We start from the raw sequence: 26,963 nt of genomic DNA on the forward strand, positions 1-26,963 counted from the left end.
AAGTGTATACAGAATCTGCTTCTTATGAGCAAAATGTCTGCGTCTGATAATTAGGCATCTTTAGAGGACAGTCTGGAAGTAACCAGACTACAGTTTGCATATCTGTTTAATACAAGAAAATCTCATAATTTTTGTAAAAAATCTGGCAGTACTGCAGTAGAGAGTCTCTTCTGGACTTTCTGCAGTGATGATGCACAGGAAAAGCAGTGAGCTTTATAGTGTTTTGACAGCAATGATATTATTCCAGCTTTTTGTTTTTCAAGTATGCTACAGTCTCTCTCCACCTGAACCCTGGATAGGTATGGAAAATATGTATGAAACAATGTCAGAACACTCGGATACTACTTGTATGAGTGGATTGGCACAGAGATATCCTCCCCCAGAACTCCTTCCCATGGATTTTCCTGCAGGAGGCAATGATCTGGGCCCACAGGATTACTTACATTAGTAAAACTACTCACATGCACAAGTGCTTACTGGATCAGGCCCTCTAAAATGGCTTAATTCTACCATATATTATATTGTTGCTGAAACATCTGAGGTGATAGAGTCACAAAAGGAATCTAATTAGAAATATCTCAGAATCCCCTTTACTGGAGGTTTTAAAGAATGGGTTAGACAGACACCTCTCAGGGATGGTCTAGGTATACTTAATCCTGCCTCAGCATGGTGGGATGGACTCACATAAATCAACTGACTTGGCTAGCTGAAATGTTATGGCATAAGGAAAAAAACCCATTTCTTTCAACCTTTACAGGCTATCAGATAGCACCAAAAATCATGAGATTTGATTACTTTGGTACCACTATCCTAGCCTGCATAGCTACAAATTACATTAGATAAAGAAAATTTCCTGATTTTTGAAAATAAGAGAGCTCAGGAATAGATAATCTGCTGCTACAGTAAGCACTGGTTTTGATGGAACAGCATTCCACTGAGGTACTATTGAACTTAGGTTAATAGATTCCAAGGCCAGAAGGGACCATTGTGATCACAGTCTGACCTCCTGTATAGCACAGGCCATAGAACTTCCCCAAAGTAATTCCTAGAGCAGATCTCTTAGAAAAACAGATGATATTGATTTAAAAATGCTCAGTGATGAAGAATCCACTATGACCCTTAATAAATTGCTCCAATAATTACTCTCCACTGTTAAAAATTTACACATTGTTGCCAGTCTGAATGTGTCCATCTTCAACTTTCAGCCATTGAATCGTGTTATAGCTTTCTCTGCTGGACTGAAGAGCCCATTATTAAACATTAGTTCCTTAAGTAGATACCTCTAGGCTGTAATCAAGTCACCCCTTAACCTTCTCTTTGTTGAGCTAACAGACTGAGCTCATTGAGTCTCTCACTATAAGGCATATTATCCAATCCTTTAATCATTCTCATGGCTCTTCTCTGAACCCTCTCCAATTTATCAATATCCTTCTCGGATAACAGCAGCTCCAAGGAAATCTATAGATATCCATTCCATGCATCTTTTATTTGGACGCTAATGGCTTCACATTCAGCTTGGAGCTGGACACTGTACTGAGATACTCTTTGGCTGCTGTGACATACGGTGTGGAGGGGGAGTTGTTAGCCATGCTAAAATTATGTCTATCTTTAGTATTTTGGAAGAAAGCTCCCACTTGCACTGCATCAGGTACAGCTTCAAGAGAGGTGGCAATGGTCAGAGCATTTGTTTAGAAAAGGCTCAGGCATTTTCACCACCATGCCATCCAACCCTCTTCAGAGAAGGTCTAGGTGACATTGTTATAAAAAAATGTCCAAGCCATTGTGCTAGTGTAATGTTAGCTGGATTCACCCAAAAATGCTAGTATAGATAAGGCTTAAGAGGTTACCTGGTACTCTGATCCATTGGGTGGTAGGATGGAAAAGGCTGATACATCCTCAATAGTTTAGAAAGGTCAGACTCCTAAGCTAAACTTCGTCCTTCCCAGGACTACTTGAAAGGTTAAAGAAAGAATACTGAAAAAAATTCTCTGAGTGTCTGAAGATTCCAAGAGGACGTCTCCAGGGTGATCTAAGCCCCTGTAACTGCTGATAAGACTTACAAAATAGGTTTAATGTTAATATTTTGGTTCATAAGTTATGTTGAAGTTTTTTCCTGTATATACAAAGTATTTTTCCTTCCATTACAATGTTTATATATTTCAGCACTTGTCTTTATTAACTTTGGGTTGGGGGATATTTAGCTTTTAATGTTTCATGTTATTTAAAATCAGGTGGAACAATAACAATGCAAAAGGGAAATTTCCATTTATATCAATGGATGCATGTGTAAATCCCATGCACTTGGATGAAAGAATAGACTCCAAATGTCTGATTTACAGTGCAATCTTTACACTTGGGGTTCTCTGTGGTACAAACCAGAAAGAAAACAAGCCTGTGTTTTATGAAATTTCTTGGGAGAGTTTTCCTGAAATAACACTCTATGAAACATTACATGCTTGACAAGGTGTCCATTTCAAATATGATATGTAAACAACTGCACTTTTTTATTTTACATGTTTTTACTCATCACTTGGTAGATGATAACTCAAATGTACAGTGGTTAGTTATTTTTTCTTCTACTATCTGAGTATATCAGCGATTCCAGTTTGTTTAAATTTCCATATGCACTGGATTACATGCTCATTCTATTAGTATTTTTCTCCACACAAACCTCTTCCAATTTCACTATAAGTATATTCTTAAATCATAAAACTTATAAATGCAGATTTTCACAATAAAGCACACAATATAAAAGACAGATTTCCATAGGTTACTCATGGACAGATCAATAAGAAAAGTCATAAAAATAATATAATGTATATTGTTAAAATATCTCTAATATGCAAAATAATCTGTTTCATTTTTAAAGCAATATGACGTAACAGTAATATAGATATTCTCCTCACTCTCAAAATCTAATGGATGAAATAGTGTTTCACAGTTATAATGGCATTATAATTTATTCAGAACTTTACCTAACAAGCTTATGTGCAGTAGGTCTCATATGTTTATCCTTGGTAATGTTGAAAAACAGGGCCCTTTTAGACTGGTCTTTACAAACCTCCAAAGGCCAGGCAATAGCAAGGGGATTAAAAGAAACTGTTGACTTTCTTTCCTTTCTACCTTTTCCTTTCCTCCTCCATTCCATCTTTTCTATTCCTCCTCAGATCAGAAAGCTCAGGTTAAAAATCTGTCCTCAAAATATATCTGAAATGCTTTCAACTTCCCAGACATAGCACTTTATGCTGTGCTATTGTGTTAGACAGAAACTTCAGGGTGTATTCACATCCCAGGTTTTGATTCAGGCTGGTCTCTAAATGTTAGATCTAGAGTACCTAAATAGTGCATAATTATATAATTTACATATACATATAAGTAGGCTTGGAAGGATTCAATTTTTAATCAGTAAATGTCAGTAACTGTTGATTTCACCGTATACACATCAACCGACAAAAATAGTTCCATCAATAATAACAGAAATTTACAGATAGGCAAAGTAAAAAAAAATGCAGCTTGAGAACTTATTAGAGTTTGATTTAGGGATATTTACTTCGTATACTTCAACATCTGATATTGGCAATTTGTGTTTTAATGGTTATAAAGTTTAACTGTTTGAAATACGTTTACTCTCATAAAATAATTAAAGTCTGATTCCTCTGCTCCCTCAATTTCCTGTAATGATAAAAATTTAAATACTACTTAAAATTAACAGCAATATTATTCGTCAAAATAATAAAAATCGAATTCTGCCAAGCCTTAATATAACATCTGTTAATCACAAATGCCAATTTTCTGCTAGAATAACTTCGTTAAGATCAATAGGTGGCACCAGTATTAAAGGTCTCTGACCACTTGTGGATATTGGCCAGCGGTCTACCAGCATGCTCTTTATTTTAGCTGGTCAGGTCAATTCATTCAGAGTAAAACTTACAATAGTCATTAAATCCCGAGCAGAGGAACGGATCAAATGAACTAGGTGTTCTTTTCCATTTAATCTAGTAGTAATCTCGCTAGTAATAAAAGGGTGGAAGTTTTGAAACATAACTGCCCCTTCAGGGAAAAAAATAATTACAATTAGAACTGGGTGGGAAAGTGTTTTCCCATCCAGAGAGAAATTTTAAGATTTTGAAAAAAAAAATCTCCCTGAATTGGGACAAAAAGTAAAAAATCAAAACATTTCAGGAAGCAAGAATTTGGGAAAAAATGAAGGGTTTCATTTATACAAATTTAAAACATTTCATTTCAATTTTGACTTTTTAATATTTTTAAAGTATAAATTAACCACTATTTCTAAACAAAAAGTCATTTTGAACCCAAAATTTAAACATTTCATTTAAAAAATGTTTACATGGGAAATTTTGACAATTATAAAATTTTTTTTCCACAACATTTTTTCAAACCAGGAGATATGTTGAAAGCAATCTTTCCCCAAGAAGATTTTCTGTTTTGATGAATTTGCATTTTCTGATGAAAAATGTTTTGTCAGAAAATTCCCATCCAGCTATAATTACAATATTCCAGAGTTTTTTGACAGGTACAAAACAGTACAGTACAGTAGTTTGCTTAGAGACTCATCAAAATCATCTTGCCTACTGTTGTTCTTGAATCTTTGGCTTGTATGAGCACTACTGCTTATGTTGTATGTTGCTTATGTTGTATATCGTTAATGCTGATTGCCAAAGTAGATGCATTTCACCTATGTGTGTGCTTGGTTTGATGGAAGACAGAAAATTTTGATCTTTGGAATTTGCTTTCCTTCAGTCGGAAGAATAGTACTACCATATCACTAGCACTTGAATGTTCTCGCAAATGTCCATGCTAACTGGGGAACACCTCCTCCCCATGAATCTATTTACCTCCATTGATCTATATTTGATTTGTTTTCATTAATAGCATATTTACACATATTATGTTCATCAACAGCAGCTACAAATTCCAAAATATATAGGGCTATCTTACCTCCCTTAACTCTACTTGTTCCGAACTATCCAAATGAGAAACATAAATAGGGGTGCTACAACTATTGTTTTCTTCCCTGCTATACTTACAGCATCTCATTTGCTATGTAGATAACCCAATATATTTCTTTCATGTATATTCTTTTCAACTGCCATGCCAAGGGATTAATACCTTTCTTACTATAGATTCTAAACTTTTTGCTGTATCGTTATTTCATTTGTATTGGTCATATAGTAGCAGTCAGAAGGTTTTTATAATTTAATAATTGTGGAAAGTGTTCTTTATAAGATCCCTACCCAGCTGCTTGTTTAGTTGGAGTCTATTGTTTGTCTATAACAAAAGTTCTATTTATTTTTAATAGCCACTATTTTTATTCTATCTTGAAACTTTGTCTGCTGCAAGGATCTCTCTTTCTAAGAACCTGATCCTGTGATGTAATGAGTGCCTGAAAATAACAGTGGAGCTCAGGGCACTCAGCAGGACACTTCGCAAAGAGTGGTTATATTATGACAAGATGACAGCAAGATTCTCTTACTTCTTCCTCAAATTCTAACATAGTAGAGTACATGTTTGTGTTATACATACAGATATAAATATATGGGGAGACAAGAGAAGGCTGTATAATATGTTTTATAGTGAGGTGCTTATTGTTAAAGAATATGAGCTTCAATAGAATTTAAAGCCAGACATTTAGCAGTAAATATATGACTCTATGGAGATGTGTTATGCACTACAGTTAGATGAATGATGACAAATAAATTATCTTATTATCTTGATAATTTGAAATAAAAAATGCTTCTGTCCTTTGTCTTTTTGAAACAGGCAACACGAAGAACACATAAGAAACATCAAGTCAAAACCATAAAAATAATTTGCCAGTTATATCATCTACAGATTATAAGACTACAGAATCTGAAGCTATTTCTCTCACCACATGTGCAAAATATTATTCCTATTTCAATGCATATGGCATAGACTGTTTTCTATAAAAATAACTGTAATAAAATACAGAATATATTAATTATAATAAACTTGCATCAGTTTTAACAAAATGAATTTAATACTTATTTAGACTATCAAAAATGATTTAGAATCTAAGTTGCCCTGAGGACTAAAAGCTTATGATAGAATAGCCTCTCATGAGTTGAACTGTACCTCTGTGGTAATTTACATGAAGCTAAAGTAAGCAATATACAGGTTGTTAGCTGTTATTTAATTCAACATCCAAAATCCTGTTTTTATCTTTTCCACATTAGTGCACAATGCATAAGTACTTCAAATAACCATCTAGAAAAGAATTGCATTTTAAGCCATGTAAGGAAGAGTTATATAAAACCCTTCATAATTCCCCTGTAAACAGCTTCTTAGTGTTCCCTCTACTGAATGAGCAAACTTTTTATAAGGGATTGGAAAGTCTTTAGTGGATTGTCTCAGAAAGAGATGAGAAAAGCAGAACTGCATAACATTAACAAAAGGTGCTCCCTGGGGAATGGGCATAGTAAAGCATCATGCAAGGTATTAAGTCACACTGTCATTATTTTCATGTGTCTTCTTTCAGTTAGTGGTCACACTGGCTTCCTTCTGACGTAGTTTTTCTTTCTGTTGTTCAGGAAAAAAGAGCTTTATTATCATTCTTGTCTTTAATTTTCCATCTGTTCTCAAATTGCAACAAGCATGTGGTCTAGAACACTGAACTGAGTAGCAGCAAACCAGTCATAGTAGATTGGAGCCTTTTTTTTCCTCCCGAAAATTAACTCCTGGACTGCCGTATCATAAATCTCTAAACTATGCTTTAGTTTGTCATTTCCTGCAAAGATTTCTTTCAACACACAATGCCCAACTATCAAACCCCATAAATGCCTTTCTATGAATTTAACTAGTTCTATATGTCTTTAAGGAGTCAGTCACTTTAAATACAAACAAGACATTTTGCAAAGATCAGTGCTGCTGCAGAAAGCTGGAAACATTTCAAAATAGTGTATACAAAATGTATGATTTTAATAGCTTCTTCCATTCTGCTTTCAAAGCTGACCCTCATAGAAGCCCATTGTGGGCAGCAGGAAAAAAAAGCATAAATTGCTGAGCTGCATGGGCATTGCTACATTGGTTGACAGGAGGGTTTTTTCTGAGTTGGAAGTAAGGAGGCATCTCCTGAGAAATGAAGTGAAATTTCCTGAGGCAGAACAAGTTCCAAGCAATTGTTGCTGCTGTTGCTCTGATCTTGAAAAGGTAGAAGTACATACACAGTTAACAGGTCAACTAAAATGTTTGAATGTTCTCTCTTCAGAAACAAAAATCTCAGTGCAATTCATGACAATATTCCATTTACATCCATGTGTCCAGAATTATTAGAGTGGAAACGTATCAAAACTGCTCATCAGGTTTTGGAGAAGAGAATTATTATATATTGTCTTCACACCCCCCCATAACCCTTCATCCTCCCTCTCCCGCCTGGAGCCTCCTTCCACACCCAGAACTCCTAATTTCTGGCCCCACCCTGGAGCCAGCACCCTAGCTAGAGCCCTCACCCCCTCCTGTACCCCTAAACCCAATTTAATGAGCATTCATGGCCCGCCATACAATTTCTATACCCAGATGTGGCCTTTGGGCCAAAAAGTTTGCCCACCCCAATCTGGACCATCCCTGACAGCTGTCTGTCTAACCTGCTCTTAAAAATGTCCAGTGATAAAGATTCCACAACCTCCCTAGGCAATTTATTCCAGTGCTTATTCATCCTGACAGTTAGGAAGTTTTACCTAATGTCTAACTTAAATTGCCCTTGCTGCAATTTAAACCTATTGTTTCCTGTCCTATCTCCAAATGTTAAGGAGAATAATTTTTCTCCCCCCTCCTTATAACAACCTTTAACGTACTTGAAAACTGGTATCATGTCCCCTCTCAGTTTTCTGTTTACCAGACTAAACAAACCCAAATTTTTCAATCTTCTCTCACAGGTCATGTTTTCTAGACCTTTAATAATTTTTGTTGCTCTTCTCTGGACTTTCTCCAATTTTTCCACATCTTTCATGAAGTGTGGTGCCCAGTTAAGGCCTAATCAGCACAGAGTAGAGTAGAAGAATTACTTCTCATGTCTTGCTTATAACACTCCTGCTAATACATCCCAGAATGATGTTTGCTTTTTTTGCAACAGTGTTGCACAGTTGACTCATATTTAGTTTGCGATCCACTATACCAGGGGTCGGCAACCTATGGCATGCGAGCCAATTTTTAATGGGACGCGGCTGCCTGTTGGGACTCCATGTGCCATTAAAAATCCTGCCGACGCGGCAAGCTGTGGGGTCCGCGGTCCCAGGCTGGAGGGCCGGCTGAGCGCAGCAAGCCGCTGGCCCCTCCCCCTCCTTCCCTCAGAGCCCTGCCACCACGCATGCAGCGCTCTGGGGGCTGGGGCTGCGCGCTCCCGAGGGGCAGCGTTTGGCTCCGTGGAGAGGTAAAGATGCTCCCCGCTCATCCAGAGCCCTGCTGTTGCGCGCACATCGCTCTGAGGGGCGGGGTGGGGCTGGGCTGCGTGTGTGGTAGCAGCAGGGCTCCGGATGAGCAGGGAGCCTCATGGTAAGGGGGTCGGGGGGGGGGGGCAGTCAAGGGATAGGGAGCAGGGTGGGTTGGATGGGGAGGTGGGATCCCGGGGGGGTGGTTAGGGGCGGGGGTCTCTGGAGGGGGCAGTCAGGGAGCAGGGGAGGTAGATGGGGCATGGAAGTCCCAGGGTCTGTTTGGGGGGTGGATAGGGGTCAGGGCAGTCAGGGGACAGGGAGCAAGGAGGGTCCTGGGGTAGCAGTTAGGGTAGGGGGGTCTCTGGAGAGGGTGGTCAGGGGACAAGGAGCTAGGGGGGTTGGATGAGTTGGGAGTTCTGAGGGGGCTGTCAGGAGGCAGGGGTGTGGAGAGGGGTTGGGGCAGGCAGGGAGCGGGGGGGGTGTTGGGTGGTTCCAGAGTTCTGGGGGTCCTGTCAGGGGGCGGGGAGCAGTTAGATAGGCATGGGAGTCCAGGGTGCGGGGGTGTGGGTAAGGGTAAGGGCAGTCAGGGGACAAGGGGCAGGGAGGCTTAGATAGGGGGTGGAGTCCCAGGAGGGGGTAGTCGGGACAAGGAGAGGTGGGGGAGTTCGGGGTTCTGGGGGGGCAGTCACCCAGCCCTCTGCCCTGAGCCCTGACCCAACCCCCATCCACACCCAGTCCTCTGCCCTGAGCCCTGCACCCCTCCACACACCCCAGGCCCCTGCCCTGAGCCCTGTACCATCCAGCCCTCTGTTGACTCCTTCACCCACTCCATGACCCCAGCCCTGACTCTGGCACCCCCACACATACCCAGCCCCTCTACCCTGACATCTGCACCCCCTCACATGCCCCCAACCCTCTGCCCTGACTTTTGCACCCTCCACATCCCCAGCCTCCCTACATCCCATACACCCCACATATCCCCACCCCCACCCTGAGCACTAAACGGGAGTCACATTCCCACCTGCACCCCTCACACCAAATGGGAGCTGCCCAGGTGCCCCCACATCCAAACCTCCTGCCCCAACCCTGAGCCCCCTCCTTCATTCTAGCTCCTGGCCAGACCCTTCACCCCCAGCCCTGTGCTCAGTGCACTCCCACCCTCAGCTCAGTGCAGAGAGAGGAAGAGAATGGGCCAGAACCAGGGAGAAGGTAGGTACCCACTGTATGTGGGCAGGGCTGGGACCCCAGACCGGCAGCCGGGATCTCGGCTGGCAGGAGCCGGAGGATGGAACCTGTGAGTGGCAGTGAGCTGAGCCGCTCAACCCACAGCCAGTCTGGGGTCCCTGCTTCCAGCCCCACACAGCCTGTTGCTGGTCTGGGGTTCTGGCTGCCAGACCCTTCCCAGCTGGGGGTCCCGGCCGCAGGCCCCACTCAGCCCACTGCCGGCCTAGGTGAACAGAACCCCAGACCAGCAGTAGGTTGAGCGGGCCGGTGGTGTAAGATCAACATTTTAATTTAATTTTAAATGAACCTTCTAAAATATTTTGAAAACCTTGTTTATTTTACAATACAACACTAGTTTGTTATATTATATATAGACTTGTAGAGAGAGATCATCTAAAAAACTAAAAATGTATGACTGGCATGCGAAACCTTAAATTAAAGTGAATAAATGAAAACTCGCCACACCACTTTTGAAAGGTTGCCAACCACTGCACTATACAGAACCTTTCTGCAGTACTTCTTCCTAGGCAGTCATTTCCCATTTTGTATGTGTGCAACTGATTGCTCCTTCCTAAGTGGAGTGCTTTGCATTTGTCCTTATTGAATTTCATCCCATTTACTACATCTCATATTCTTGATCAGTTTTAGACCTATGTAACAACTCAGTTTAAAACAGGAGCAGGCAAACCTTTTGGCCAGAGGGCCACGTCAGGTTTCAGAAATTGTATGGAGCGCCAGTTAGGGGAGGCTGTGCCTCCCCAAACAGCCAGGCATGTCCTGGCCCCTGCCCCCTACCCTGCTTCTCGCCCCCTGATGGCCCCCCCGGACTCCTGCCCCATCCAATCCCCCCAGGTCCTTGATGGCCCCCTCGTCCCATCCACACATCCCTGTTCCCTGTCCCCTGATTGCCCCTGGAACCTCCACCCCGACTGTCCCCCATCACCCCATCTAACCTCTCCTCTCATTCCTGACTGCCCCCCGCCCTGGGGCCCCTGCCCCATCCAAACGCCCCTTCTCCCTGACCACCCCCAGAACCCCTGCCCCTGACTGCCCCCCGCTGCCCCATCCAACCCCCCCACTTCCTGACTGCCCCCCCATTCAACCCTGTCGTTCCCTGCTCTCTGACAGCCCTGACCCCTATCCACACCCCCGCCCCCTGACCACCACCTCAAACTCCCCTGCCCTGTATCCAACCCTACTTGTTTCCTGCCCCCTTACTGCGCTGCCTGGAGCACCGGTGGCTGGCGGCGCTACAGCCACACCGCCCGTCTGGAGCCAGGCATGCCACAGCACAGAGCACTGGGTCAGGCCCTGGCTCTGCAGCTGCGTTGCCTGGCCGCCCAGAGCACTGCACCAGTGGCGGGGCGAACCGAGGCTGCTGGGGAGGAGGAACAGCAGGGGAGGGGCCAGGGGCCAGCCTCCTGGACCAGGAGCTCAGGGGCTGGGCAGGATGGTTGTGTGGGCCGGATGTGGCCCATGGGCCGTAGTTTGCCCACCTTTGGTTTAAAAACTATTCTTAAGCATGGTTATTGTGGCCAAACATGATTCTTAGCTATGGTTTGGTTGGGCAGTATGCTTTAGGCCTATGCATATTAAGATAATGTTGCTCAAACCTAAGTGCCTCACAAAAAACAGATAATGCTCAGTCCCTGCCCAAAGACAACACTGTAAATTTGACAAGGTACAACAAAAAGTAAGGCTCAAAAACAAAGAAGTGGCCAGGAAGGACAAGGGTAAATGATATGATGTTGGACTGTTAATTTTTTTAAAAATCCCCCCCGACTTAACAAGGGGAAATGTCAGAAGAGAGTCTTTAGGAGAGGTTTGAATCAAGACAAGAAGGTGGCGGGGGGGAGCTTTTTGAACAGGTTTGGATAGAGCATTGTAAATGGTGGCAGGGAAAAAGGCACAGAGGCTTGTGAGGGAAAGAGACAAGAATAGTGGCTTCTTCCATACTTTGACATTCAAACTAGTTAGAGCCAGAGTAGGCCACAAAAGAATTTAAATAAGGTTTAAACCCATTTCAGATTCCTCGAATCAGCTGTGGTGGGAGAGAAGAGGAACTAAGCCATTCAGAAGTGAGGGGAAAGAAAAAGAAAGCCTAACAACTTAGCAGAAAAGTGAACTGACTCTCATCTTTAAGGAGGGGTGGGGTTGAGGGAGGGGAATCAGTGACATTAAGATTACACCACTATAGGCAAGGCCTTAAAAATTTTTCCCCTGGACTAGTATCAGTTTGCTGCTTTCGAACTGACTAAACATGCATGCTACTAGCGACACTTCAATGAGAAATGCAAAGCACAGTTTCTCAGTGTATTATGCTGAAGAATATATCATACCAGACTAGCCATGGGATTGATTTTCTTTGTTTCAACCTTTTTCTCTTCAGTTAACTTGCTTACGAATTTCTGAGCCTCTTTCAGTCTGAAACAAAATACAGCACAAAATATACTATTAGATACAAGGAAACAAAATATCCGACTGGTATATTTACACATGCATCAACCACCATCTCTGGTTTCTTTAAGAGCATTGCTCAATGAATGATGAGACTAAAAGAATACAAGGCAAAGACGAACAGCAGCATCAAGTGTAAATAATGAGCTAGTGTTATTAACTAAAATTTGTTCAGTTGCACCTAGTATAATCTTACAGTAGCAGATATGAATGAATTCTCAACTAGAGAGGAAAATAAAAAAATGGAAGGACTTAGGCCCTGATCCTACTATGCAATGCACACGGGCAAGCCCCTACACCCATGTGGAGCCCCACTGAAATCATGAAGGATTTCCCCCCTCCAACCCCCCACCAGGAGAGGAACAGAATCCTCTGTTTCCAAAATCCTCCTGTTGTTTTGAGTGTTGTGCAAGGCAGGCTCCTTGAATCAGCTGTGGTGGGACAGAAGGGGAACTAAGCCATTCAGAAGTCAGGGAGAGGAAAAAGAAACCCTAACAACTTAGCAGAAAAGTGATCTGACTCTCATTTTTAAAGGGGGTGGGGTTTAGGGAGGTGAATCAGTGGCATTAACAAACTGATGCTACAAACAAGGTAAAAAAGTGAGTGGAAATTCTTGGGGTTCTCTCTTTAGGTAATTTAGAATCATTGCCAGCACCTTTCAAAGCACCATTTGTCTGTAATCGGCCATTAAAACATGTGCTTATGAAATTTGAAATGTAATGTTATCCTGTGAAATCAGAGTTTTCTCTACACAAAACTGCACTTTTTTTCTATTAACCTCCCCTAAACACCCCATCCTAGATATTGCACCCATCCAACTTTCCATATCACTAACGCGCTGAGGGTGTAGACACTTGGTTTATACTTCAGTCTGGAACGTCCAAGAGGAAAGGAAATTGCAAGTAAATTTTAATTACAAAAAGAAAACTCAATTTCCACTACTGTACACCAAAATAGTATTTTCTTATAAACTTTATAGTTCTTGGCACTGTCATACTGAGAACTTTTACCTTCTCCTTTTACTTAATTTTTCCTGTTTCTGTGCCCAGCCAATCAAGTATTTAAAATACCCAATCCAGTTCAAGCCGCCTTTGATGCACTAAATTTTGGAAAAAATTTCCATGTAAAGCAACAAGTAACATGGATTAGTTCTGCAATTACTGACATGGACTTCCTTCCCTCTTGTACCACTGTGTACCGCATTCCTCCAGCAGCAATTGGGATTCCTGACATTTTTATTAAAATATATTCATAAATATGTTGCAGTGTTTATCAGTGTCCAATTCATTTTTAAAACTTAACATTCCTTGTTTGAACTATGTATTTTGGAAGCTTCTGTTGGACAGTTGTTAGCATTTGATACCTCTTTATTTCCTTACAAATGCCTAAGAGCATGAGGGAACAGTGACCAGTTACTTTTAAGAAGCCCTACTTCCAGCGCCACTTACATTCTATGTTGATAGATACTATAGAAACACCTTACGTTAGATTGATCTGAGATTTAGTTTACACAATATCAAGTTTGTTTACAGTTTTAGTTTTACCTTTTGTTCTTATAAACTATAATACTTATTTTATTAGCATGCCCAGATGTCTACAAGTTATTGAACTTTTAACATGCTACCTATGTCACCTCTTCACAACTCTCAGATAGCAAATAAGGTTTGCTTTTTAATGAAACGATGACTGGAGAGTACACACCTCATAATTGCAAAGGTTATAATGGCAAAGAAATGCCCCTCAGTTTTTAAAGGCAGTTACTATGTTTAGATTCAGTAGGACCAAACTGGGATGGTCAGGATTCTATGAACACCGTCATTTTGGACCACTTATTTGGTAAGTCCTAAGTTTCTCTCCCTCCCTGCGGTTATGGTTGTTGTACTAGCACTATGAGCTTTTTTCAAACAACTACAAAATAAACTGAGTGAACATCTTAACCACAGAGAATCTTGGAGATGATAAACTCCAGTTAAAAAATTATGAATAGGTAAGGTCATCTTAAATGATATACTCAAGGTGCTGAGACTACAGTAGAACCTCAGAGTTATGAACACTAGGCTTACTAACTGACCAGTTATTAACTTACCTCATCTGGAACTGGAAATACTCAATCAGACAGCAGCAGAGACAAAGAAAAGAAAAGAAAAAGAAAATACAGCGCTGAACTGTGCTAAATGTAAACTACTAAAAGAGGGAACATTAAAAAAAAAGGCTTGACAATGGAAGGGAATTGCTTCTGTGCTTGTTTCAATTAAATTAAGATGGTTAAAAGCAGCATTTTTCTTCTGCATAGTAATGTTTCAAAGCTGTAGTATGTCAACGTTCAGTTGTAAACTTTTGAAAGAACAACGATAGCGGTTTGTTCTGAGTTACGAACATTTCAGAGTTACAAACAACCTCCATTCCCGAGGCTTTTCGTAACTGAGGTTCTACTATACCTGCTAATGCTTACCTGCCAGATATTAGTGCAGAACTGAAAAGCTTTTCTAGTTGAAACAGAATAATATGTTGCTTACCATATCACTTTTATTAAACAAAGGGCTTGTCCACATGATGTGGTAATGTGTACTATGGGGCCATGATTTCTAAAGTGCACTAATGTGCAGTCATTGGTCTGTGTAGATCCTGCCGGTGTGCACTAAAGGTTCATGAATGTGCGACAGGTAAGGATTATCATGGAGTCTCAGCACCACAAGTATATAATTTAAGGCAGACTTAAATATTCATTATTTTTTAAATTGAATTGCCCTAGTTTTAAGAAATTGGTTAGTTCAGTAATTAGGTCAGTAAAGTAACCACACTGTGAAGAGGTTTTATAAATAATAGTAGCCCCCGCTTACTCTTGGAAATGATACTGCTACTAGCCACTGTGTGTTGAAATACTAGCCTAGAAATGGTTAAAATAAAATGAAGTGAAAACTAACTTAATGCAAAAGAGAGTTAGCTGAAGGCAGCTATTGTCTAATCCCTTGTCCCACTTGTATATTCCACTTTTAAAAAATAAAATAAACCTAAAAATGGGAAAATACCTGTGCCTATTAAAAGTTATGGTAGCTTTCCAGCAAAAATTACAAATATTTATAATACACTTTGGAGCTATATGAACCTCTAAAGTAGAGTGTGTGTACCATTGCAACTATTTTTTTTAATAGATTACCCAAGTAAACACACACATAATGCATGGCTATAAGCACAATTCAGACTGATTACTAGGCAAGCTTAATTAGCCAGTTATGCTTACAGCTGCATGGACGTTATAAATAAAATATGCAGCACCACCCTTTCTCTGCTTATTGTGTCTATTTTCTGCCCTCTTCACTTGGTGTAAACAGAAATGTTGTTGCTAGTCGTACAATGAATGTAATGATCACAAAATAGAATCTGAAATTATTTCCAGCTATAATGCTACAAATAAATAGTAAGTGAAGTACATGGCTTGTGTGATTTGGCTTAGAGATTAGTATGATTCAGAAAAAGTAAAACTACAGGTAAAGTTCATTTGCATAGACAGGAATAAACTCTTAATTATTGTCTGACATTGTCTTAGGGGGAGATACTATGTAAATAACCGATTTGCAGGGATATCACACTACATACTATTATTTTTAATCACTTTAAAATAAACTATTTAATGTGTCATAAAGCAAGTCCTTTAAGAAGTTAAATGCAGTTTATGAGAATTTATATAGACTTAAATTGCTCTCCCCCTTCCTATAAAAGTATAAACTTCCTTGCTTTTTTTAACTGTTTGGCAATTACTTGTTCTTGGTTTACAATAAAACAAAAGGCAATAGAATGGCAAACTGGAAGTTAAACAAATAAATTCCACTAAATATCCCTTTTTACTTTTCTGAGAGTAACTGCAGTTATATTAAGGATTAATGAATATGGTCAGTTTAATATTGTGCATGTTACAGAAATCAGATGAAAGGAAAAGGTATTCCTGTGTGAGAGTAGGGCAGCAGTCTATAACCCTTTTGTTCAATAGGATGGCCAGCAAAACAGCTGAAGAGGACTTCCAGAAAACATTACTAAATGTGGTTTTGACAAGGCTAATAATATAATGGTCTCAGCCTGCTTGAGAGTCACTGGAGAATAAACAGCTTGTGAGGCTTACCAAATACATAAATAAAATGAATAGGTGTCCACTTTGTCTTGTTATTTGAGCTCATTTGTTAGTTAAGTGTTAAAGGAGTCATCAACCTGGAGATGGGGGCGGGGCAGGATCTGACAGCCAAAGAACTCCCTAAGCAGTACGAAAATCATGAATGAACTAAAATAATCAGCTAGATGTGATAATGGGGTGTGACGGGGCAGCTGCCCCTCACTGGCTGACAAAGGGTTAATAGTAGCACTTGGAGCGGCTGTGCAGAACCCAGCCAATGAGAGGAAGGCTTAGAAGCAGCCAGTCATGGCCAGGCTGGGCCCTATAAGAAGAGCTGCAGGGCAGAGAGGAGCTATGTCTCTCTCTGGAGCTTGAGGGAGAAGGACTGGCTGCCTGTAGAGAGATGTACCTGGGACTGGGCAGGGTCAGGGGAGCAAGTGGAGCTCCAGCCTGGCTGGCTCCCATCCAGACTGTGGTCTTGATATAGGGGCTGAGTAGGTGCTGGGGCTATGGGGAAGTGGCTCAGGGAAAGCAGGCATCGGCAGAGGGGAAGAAGAGGCAGTGAGCAGCTGCCAGCTATAGGGTCCCTGGGTCAGGACCCAGAGTAGCGGGCAGGCCTGGGCCCCACTGGTTGCCAAAGGAAGTGGCCAGGCAAAGGACTGCAGTTTGCCCCTGAGCGAGGGGTTGAACTCAGGGCTGCAGTTTGCCCCTGAGTGAGAGGCCGGGTGAAGGACTTTTGGTTCCCCCAGAAGGCGGGAGACAATGGAGTTTGGACACTGCTGAAGGGCCGTACTCTGAAGAGGAGGCTGCGGTCTGGAGTGACGCGGGTCCCCAGAGACAGAAGAGATGGTGGAGAAGCAGTGACAGAGAGTGAGACACCACAAGAGGTGCCCTGCTGATGGACAGAGCTAATTCCTGGAGCAATCAGCAGGAGGTGAGCACAACCTGTTACATGGGGATTGAACAGTTTATAGATTTAAAAGAGAAAGCTCACTTAAAGATTTGGGTCTGACTTGAGTCTCCTCTTCAAGGGTCTAATCTTGCCCTTAGTATAGTAATTGAGCAGAATCAATCCCTAAAGCAGCACTTCACAAGCTGCATACAGGGGAACAGGACCTCACACCTCCCAGTAGACTAATTCAGGATATCAGTGTGTGTGGGGAACACTTCAGGAACTGGTTCCACCACAAACTCAGTGAAAATGGATTATGTCTCTGAGTGAAGGGGTGGGTGACTCCTTCCCTCCCAGCTGTGGATGTGGCACCTAAAGTAGCTGGCTGCGAACAGCTCACATGAACAGGAGCAGCTCATACAGAAGGGCTCAGACAGTAGGATGATGGTGGACCATGTAGGTACTCTGAGAGAGAGATAAGGCTGCAGGCTCAGGCAGCAGCCCAAAGATTCCTTGCTTTGCTCCTATAAGCCTTAAGTGGCAGTAATGGACACACCCTAACCTCAGCAACCTTTTGATGAGTGGGGGAATGAAAATGGAACTAGAACTAAGAGGGAAAGCAAGAGAGAGGAGGAGGAGTCAGGGAAGTAGAAGAGTCAGCAAAAATACATATAAAAACAAAAATAAGGAAGAAAAAGGGGATGGCTAAACTTCAAATAGAAAAGGAAAGATAATACGGGGAAAAAAAGAAAATGTGAGCTTAGGTGCCGCTGTGTTCTTTTTTCTGTCAATTTTATCCCTGTCTCTTAACATGGTGTGAGGCGATGTGGAGGTATTGATCTGCCAATCCCTCCCAGGCAGGAAGTCCCCAACAAAAAAAGGAAGAAAGGTTTGTCTACCCTTGCAAGTGCAGCACTGTACATTTTTGTTAAATTGGATGCAGCATTTCTTGTTTAGTATTTCTGATTTGCGGGTGGGTTCTTGCTGTTATGATATGTCAATACAAGTGATAATTTACCTTTCATAAACAGTCTGGGGACTGTGACTTAAGGGATATGTCTACATTGCAATGCAATCCCGAGGTTCGAACACAGGGTCAAGCCTACCCCCCTCTCCCCATTTCATCTACAAATTGTGCTAACCCGGGACTCAGCCACAAGGTCCCAGGACCCACAGGGATGGAAGGTCTGACCCTGAGTCAAGCTGGACTCAGAGTTCAAGTCCTATTGATTTGCAGGGTACTCACAGTCCCACTCAACTTGTGCTCTGGGAGTCCACCAAAAGGATCCCACAATGACATGGGCCTACCTTCTTTGTCCTCTAGACAGCGAAGTTTGGTGGACAGTCAAGTCTTCCCATGTTGCACCATGAACAGAGGGCTAGACTGGCCCATGTTTTGAGAAGGCACTAAGAGTTTGGGATATGAGTGGTTGGATTTGGGCCTATATGATGCAGTGCAGACACTGAAGCCCCAGCTTGGGACCCAAGGTTCAGTAATTCCTACCCTGGGGTTACAAATGAGTATAGATGCTCAAGCCCCAAGTTAACCATCTCAGACTCTGCTAACTTGAGTTCTGCTACCCCTGGTCTTACATTGCAGTGTGGACACACCCAAGAGGGACAGAAGACTAAGCATTAATTGTAAAATAGTCTGAAAGTTAAGCTTCTTCACAGAGGACTGAGTTATGAGAGTTTTTCACTGTTTTTCTCTTTCAATATTTTCCCTTCCTCTCCAACTCTCACTGAAGTCCATAGCAGCCCTTTCAGTGCTTTCACAGGAAGTAGAACTCCCCCCCCACCCCACTACATACTAGACCATTCTATGACAATTGCACCTGTAATTTAAGAACACACCATCAGGCCAAGCAGATCTGTCTGTTTAAATCAGCAACAATGGTGAAACTAATTTTAACGTGCTTCTTCCACTAATTGGCAGTTTATTTTTTATCCTCTCCTATTTTTGTCATTCTAACAGGAAGCCCATATAGCCTATTATTCACCCAATCACAACCATATATCTGCAAGTAAAAAATCAGCACTATGTGGAAAACACAGCAAAAGATTTGTTTTTGTTGGGGCTTCACATTGGAACATTGAATTATAAAAACCACATTTCATGATGAAGGGTTTAATGTCTTTTCGTAGATATTATGTTTGGGCAGAATTAATCAATGATTGACACAGCTCATGTCTAGACATTAAACATACTTCTGTGTGTTTTAAGAAAAGAGGAAAGTTTAAGGAATGCCCGTTGGTTAAAATCACAAAATCTAACCAGCTGTAATGTGAATCTATTAATAGGAAGAACTATCATCAGTCATTACTGAGCAAGAGAAATCAAATTATCCTAATGAATACAGGAGGAATAATATTACATTTATAAATGTATATTATATTTAATAACATACATAAATATAATATAAAACTAAATATTAAAGGATCCTTTAAACTCTGGCACATTACTTTGAAAAACAAAACTGATGAAAGTGACAAATGGAGCTACATATTTTAAACCGATAAATCATGATTCCATTATTTTACCTGAAACTCTTTTAAGTTACCCCAACTAATGTGAAATAGTCACACCTGCATTCCTAGTTGGGAGTTCTAGGTGTTCAGCATCTCTAAAAATCAGACCAAGGTGCCCCAATAATTGAGGCACCGAAATCAGAGGCCATTGCCATAAACATTTTGCCATTATTTTTCATTAAAAATGTAATTTGTTATTCAGTAATTGTAGGGAATACAAAACTAAACACAGTATTTTACACATTTAAAATGTTTTCTCCATAAGCTCACAAAAATAACTTCCATCTCCACAGGAGCAAACAAGGGCTGGGAGGATAAAGGTTGCTATTATCACCACTTACTCTTATGCTCCCCTCTGTGACTTAGCTCAGAGGAGGAGATAGGGCACCAGTGCTCTAAAACCCAAAAATATGATGGAAGCCAACACAGCATGTTTTCCGCTTTCTTGAGCCCATGCACTTCTCTCTACACCTGCACCATGCTGTCAGGGCTCTGCTGGCATTCAAAGGCTTGGGGGTTGGAACATAGCTGCAGTCTCTTCAGGACTCTCAGGACTTCATGAATTTCACAGTAGAATCCATTGCTCCCCCTCCACAACCCTTACTGTGAATCAATAGGACTGTGCGTTTCCTTCTTTCCAAAACTGCTACTATTCAGGAGCCATGCATTCGACAATGTGGGTATTCACCCACGAAAGCTCATGCTCCAATACATCTGTTTTTCTATAAGGTGCCACAGGACTCTTTGCTGCTTTTACAGATCCAGACTAACACAGCTACCCCTCTAATACTAGTCAGGAGATGACACTATTTCTGTTCAACAGTTCATAAAATTTAGTGCACACACAGTTAAAGTAATGTAGAGGTTACACTGTCTATTCCATCTAGTTACATTTTACAAAACTGATCATTTCACAGTACATCATAGGCTTTTATATAATGAAAATTGACACATTTGCAACATTTATCTAGATTTTATATACTGTGAGCTGAATTTTAAACATGTACACAATATACTTTATTAAACCAATAAAAGACTATAGTCAAAAAGTATTTGTTTGTCTAGGCCAATGGAGTTGTCTCCAATCCTAAAATTGCTGATGCAGATAGCCTATTTTTTAAATTTCTTTAAGGATCTACTGCTGGAAGGCATGCTGTTACTTCCACAACTTCTGTTGCTGGTTCATCTGAATATGGGTTAAATATGACAACACCACAGACTGCACTCTGTAGCCAAGAGGAGACAATCTAATTTTATGTCCTGGGAAACAGCAGGTGCAGAAGAACAACAGAGTACATATTTTTTTGCTTTCCGGAGCAGGAATTCTGACAGAGGACCTTGCAAGGAAGGCACACATCATTTTCTCATACTCTGTGGACAACAACACTATCCTCCCTGCCACTCAGGCCTGTAATCTGTGTATCCTCTTTCTCTTGTCCCTCTGTCTAAACCATATCCACTCTGACAGCTATTCCTGCAAAACATCTGTAAGATCCATCCTCTCTGTTCATCCTGCTAAAACTTTGGTACAAACCCTCATTAGCTTATATCTTGACTATGACAACCGACTCCTTTCTGGGCTTAACAAATGCCGTCTTGACACCCTTAAATCCATTCAAAATGCTGCTGCAAAAATGCAAAACTCATCACTTTGACCACATCACAACATTCTTTGCATCCCTCTATTTGGCTCCCTTTTTCCCCCTACACTCATGCACAAACTACCATATAGAGCTTTGAGAGTGAAGGGAAGTATATAGAGCAGTCAAACTCTGACTTCACTCTGCGAATGATGCCAGCCTTTAATGTTCTTTGGTCAAATTTCCCCACAAGCATCTTCACCTGTTTTCTAGGCTGCCCCTTCTGTCTGGGAGGAATGTTTTTTCAAGAATGTCTTGAAAAAAATCGCCAAAGCAATCTAATTATCATCTTTCAGATCTCTCCTTAAAACCCACTTAGGTTGTGATGCCTATAAAACACTTGACAATGGTTCAACTACTGGTGTACCTCAGCTGCCGCTTATTACACTAAGCATAATCTCATTTTTTGTCTCCATATGTTGCCTCCCATCATATACTTAGATAAGATATTTGAGGCAGAGGGCATCGTGTGTGTCAGTGTTGTGCCTAGCATAATGGGTTCTACCATAATACAAACAACAATCACCACAGTCACAAAGACAGCAACAAGTGGAACCTCACCCTGATCTGATGAAGTGGGTATTCACCCACGAAAGGTCATGCTCCAAAACGTCTGTTAGTCTATAAGGTGCTCACTCTGATCGCCATCCATTGTTTTGGATAATGTATGAACAACAAGGAAGAGATCAGAAGTAAGAGAACGTCTCTCTGAAGTTTATATGGGGTAGGGGGGAGGAAGGTGAAGAAAAGCTGGGAAGGGAGATGGTTACCCCAGTAATGAGAAGAGGGTCACTGACACTTCCTTTTTTACAGTAGAACACATGGCAGTGACACTGGTTATTCGTGCTGTTCAAACCAATACGGAAGAGCCCTAAGGACTCATGAGGAAATAGTAATATTTAGTTTAAATGTGATTTGCAATGTACAGTCTTCTAAACACTGTAAGAAGGCCAGATTTCAGTAATATTGTGAAACTATGTGTGGCATTTATGAGACAATGTGTTATGCTGTCATTAACACACTGACTATGTGGAAGGTCTAATAAAATGCCAATCAGATTATTAACACAGCAGTATTTCAGTAATGTTTAGATGCTTTAATCAGGATCAAAGTCCATGGCGCTCTCGGTGGGATGAACACATGGTGAATGACATTGAAATGACTTGCCTACAAACTGCACATAATATTGAAAATAATATTAACTATTTTCCCATCAGAAGCTGATAAATAAGATATCCACAGTTTATTCGGAACACCATGATAGTATAAAAGTATCCTAAGATATCATTCATTTTTTACAAACCTGTAATAACTATTAACACCATACAGCTTAAAGCCATATCACCTTGCAGGGGGATACCAATAATTCTCACAAGCTAAGCAGAGTCTAGCTTTGGGATTCTTTGGATGAGATGTAAAAGTGAAGTCCTGATCACTTGGCCCTGAACACAAGAATTACAGGGCTTTTTTTGTCTGGTGTTACACTTGGTGTGTTTCCCGGGAAAATTACAACTTGAATAATTAACTTCAGCTTACTTAAATTCTCACGGAAGTCTCATCTGGCTCTTGTTCTAAATGAATACGTAGTACAGCTCAGTGCTAATTAGCAACTTTCCTGTTCCATTCCACTGGTGCTGTGTGGGTGTCACAGATTAGATAGGATGTCCAGGAGAAATAGTTTGGATAGTCAGTTAAAATGTTAAATGCTTTTGGGTCTATATAGAAGTAAGATCCCCATCATGATATTAAATGTCATTGTTTTAAAAAAAATTGACTTTTGAGAAACATGTAAAGGAAACATGCTTTTACAGATCCAGACTAACACGGCTACCCCTCTGATACATGTAAGGATTTTAATTGCACTCTTTTTGCAGTAAGATAATATTTAAAAAAATAAAACATGTACACTACCATTGTGCTTGTTTCATGGGTGAAACTTGCTAATGCTCAGCAAGGACAAGGACTAGTGCTTTTAGTGAAACTGAAAACCATAACTGGTCATAGAATTGGACAGTTTAAGGCCAGAAGAGACCACCAAATCATCCAGTCTGACCTCCTGTGTATGCAGCGGCGGGGAGCTCTGAGACCTTTAAATCCCAGCCCTAGCCCAGCTGCGGGAGCTGCAGGTGAGATTTAAAGGGCTCTGGGCTGCCAGCAGCCACAGGAGTTCTGAGCCTTTTAAATCCCAGCCCCAGCCTGGCTGCCAGAGCCCTGGGCAGGGATTTAAAGGGCTCTGGGCTACCCGCAGTTGCAGGCAGCCCAGAGCCCTTTAAATCCCTGCCGCGGAAGCCAGTGCGGTCTGGCACGGTGTACTGGCTCTTGCCAGTACACCATACCGGTTTACTTTCACCTCTGCTCCTATGTTTGCTGATGACTGGCTTTTAAACCTAGCCAAACTAGGTCAACACCTTTCTCTTGTTAAGAGATATCAGCAAGTATGTGGTCAAGCTGTACACCTGGAACAAATTCCTCAAAAATAAAGACTGCACCTTGAAAACACAAAATCACCACTCTGCTCTCAGGCCAACCTCCCACAGAAAAGCAAAGATGCTTTCTCCCATCCCCACTCACTGTAGTAGTGAGAATAAGATTTAACAATTCTACTCTGGCTGTTATTTCTGAGAAATCACAATAAGTTAATTACACACAAATGAGTATCATGTTTTAGGTTAATCTGAATAACAAAAATATTAAAAACTACTAATTACATACAGTAAGAGTTTTTGCACCAATAAGATATTTTTCTATTTACAGTCTTTCTCCTATGGATCACATAATATTACAAGCAAGGAGTGTATTACCATAGGCATGATCAGTCAAGCAGTCAAAGTAAATCACTCTGTACTTGGTAAACAAATCAAAGTTGGCTAGAAGATTTAGGTGCACATTGAAAGCCAACAGCATCTTCCAGCAGAGAGAGAAATTGACTGGAGTCTGCCTGGAACTCAAAGCCTTCCTCCTCCTCCTCCCTTTCTGACTTAAGGCCCTTTGCTACTTATTACTAGCTACCTGAATTGTCACATTCAGAGCTATCTGCTTTTCTTGAGGATTAATCCAAAATGGTTCGTCTCTGTGACTATTGGGTTGTCTACACTGTGCATTAGTGCACATCAGCTGGAGTGTACATTCTAGTGCACACCAGGATGTCACATACTAATTATCTGCAAGGAACCTGCTCACGTGTACTAAAAGTTCCCTAGTGTGTGTTGATGTAGTACTGTTTGAAATGGGACTAAGAAGGCAGTGAATTTGACAAGGACATTACCATGTAGCAAGATTTAATTGGGACCATCAAAGTGCTCAGTGGCAGGAATGAAATTCAGGATGTAAGAAAGAGACATTTGAATTAAGGCCAGGGATCACACTTTCTTCTATGTTTTGTATAGTATTGAGAGTAAGACAATGTTCATTAAATAACGATCATGCCTTCTCCAGCCTTTGAGACAAATCTAGGGTCTCTCTTTCTCCTCCAGTATCTGCTACTGAGCTATGAAGACTCATCTAAAAACAAGTTGAAATAGGTGGCCTAACTCAGCTCTAAAACTATCCTGGTCATGTGACTGCAACTGATCACAAATAGTGGGAGCACATCAACAGCAACGAGTTCTTTCATGATTAAATATTTTCATATTTATAGAGAAATGCTGTATTAGCATTTACTACACAATTCTTACCATGCTGTACTTGAACACCCTTAACCACAATGTGTCTGATGCAACTGCTCTGTGTGAATTACTTATAAAAATAATGTCTATCTGGTGCGGTAGGCAGTTTACTACTTTTTGTAAATTAAATTAAATATTTACTAGCATAGCCCTTTAAAGATATTTAAAGGTAATATCTTCTGACTTCTTTTGCACACCGACTGCCAATAAAAAAGCAATAGTCCTATCAAAAGAATGAAGATGGAATTAAATATAAAATAGATCTGGAGAGATATTGGCTTGTTATCACAAAATATTGTTTGTTTTGTAACTCAAAATGTATTCTTCAATTTAATTAGCATGAGAAATTTTTGAAGAAAGATGTGTATGAAGAAACTTCATAGTTTGGACATACAGATGTACATATTAAAAAGCTGCCAATAAAATAATTGGACTTTGGGAAAATGCAGTCTTCAATGTCCCCCACATGTGGTTGGTATTATGGTGCATTTACATGAAAATATATCTAGCGGATGAAGGGGAAGTGGCCATTCTAGACAGATTCTCTTTACAAAGAGGTGATCTTCAAAGCAGATTTTACGGTATTATAGTTACACACTAACACTGGAGGAAATGGTATGTCTGAAAGGGAAAGTACTCCTATATAGGGAATTTATTTTGAAAATATTCTACATATATCTCTACAGTCATTTATTTATTATACACATGTAGTTTTAATATCTACACCTATAACTCTGTTTCGGATTCCTAAATGACGTGCAGAGTTTGTCCAGGAAAGAAACAATAATTCAACTATATTTTGCAAGCAGCTAACTTATTTTCATGGTCAGTTAAGTGCAGGGCAACATGGTTAAAGTGTTTCCGCTACTAAAAACATTGGATAGAAATCTAATTAGATTTCTACTGTTTTGTTACATTTAGAAGTCAAGTAGTTTTTAGACAAAACAAGATCTTGCAGCTGAGTCTATCATTTAGTTAAGGGTACTATTAACCTCTTTTTTTGTACTTTCAGAACTCTTTAGCTGCTAATTATACTAATTATAATCAATCAAATTTTTAGATGGTGACAGAAAAAAACTCAGGCAAAGTCTTCACATTTGGGTTCCAAAAGCTAGACAATGAAATCCACATTTATGCACCTCCATAACTGGACTAATTCTGAGAAAGGATAAGCCAAACATCTGCAGCTCACATAGAATTTATCTCGAAAGACTGTTTAGGTGTCAGTTATTTAGGTGCCTAAATAAATATTTAAGTGTCTAATTGATGACCCCCAAGTTTTAAAATATTGACTAAAGCTAGTTATTCTGCTTCTACAATATTTCCTCCCGAGACACAAGAAGAACTTGTTACTGATAAATAAGTATCTTTTTTACATTTTAATTATAAACATGTAGAAATGCAAAACAAATCGTGTATCGTATTAATCAGCTTTACCCAGCTACAGAAGACAGCTGTCCATTCCTATCATACTAAGGTTATTAAAGTCTACCATTGCAATAAAAAGAAAACTAAAAAAGTCTACTTCACAATGTACAGTGATTGCTACTTAAATTTCTTTCAACTTTTTATTCCTGGACAGCGGTTAGTGAAGTGTCAGTCTCACACTTTGTAAAACAGAACCTTTAAAGGGTCATGACTTTACAAGATGATGAAAACAGTTTTTCCATCATTCTAATTTAGTTATTTCATGAGGCTCTTCATTTCAGCAGCACATTGTCTTGATGAATCACCCAGGTTTTAAATTAAAAAACAAAAACAAAACCCAAACAAACCTTTTGAAGGTTAATGATATTCTAATAAAATAATTTGAAACAAACTAAAAAATATTATCTATGTGAATCTGAAGTGTTTATGAATTTAAAACCTGGTGCTTTGTGTTATACTGGCTACTGCTTTATATTAATGAACAGGAATAAACATCACATCAGACCCATTAGCAGAATGGATCAGACATCTATACTACCTTTTTATTTGTAAATAGAATGACAATATGCTAATATTTTGACAGTATCTTAGCTATGAAACAGGCAAAATGATGGT

General features: G+C 40.5%; 1 protein-coding gene across 4 annotated transcripts in view; it reads right to left on the reverse strand.

Moving 5' to 3' along the window:
- Window positions 1–4,299: 4,299 nt before the first annotated feature.
- FMN1 (formin 1) overlaps window positions 4,300–26,963 on the reverse strand; it is a 361,845-nt gene continuing 339,181 nt past the window's right edge. For 3 of the 4 annotated variants that reach the window (XM_030559412.1, XM_030559413.1, XM_030559411.1), the window contains 2 exons: window positions 11,972–12,056; window positions 4,304–6,558 (listed from right to left, as the gene is read on the reverse strand). In XM_030559412.1, the coding sequence (XP_030415272.1) occupies window positions 6,514–6,558; window positions 11,972–12,056 (130 nt within the window). In that variant the 3' untranslated portion in view covers window positions 4,304–6,513. Of the gene's footprint in view, window positions 6,559–11,971; window positions 12,057–26,963 lie in introns of all 4 variants that reach the window. The other variant, XM_030559410.1, reaches the window with a different exon arrangement.

This window comes from Gopherus evgoodei, chromosome 4, assembly GCF_007399415.2.
Source record: "Gopherus evgoodei ecotype Sinaloan lineage chromosome 4, rGopEvg1_v1.p, whole genome shotgun sequence".
Lineage (NCBI taxonomy): Eukaryota > Metazoa > Chordata > Testudines > Testudinidae > Gopherus > Gopherus evgoodei.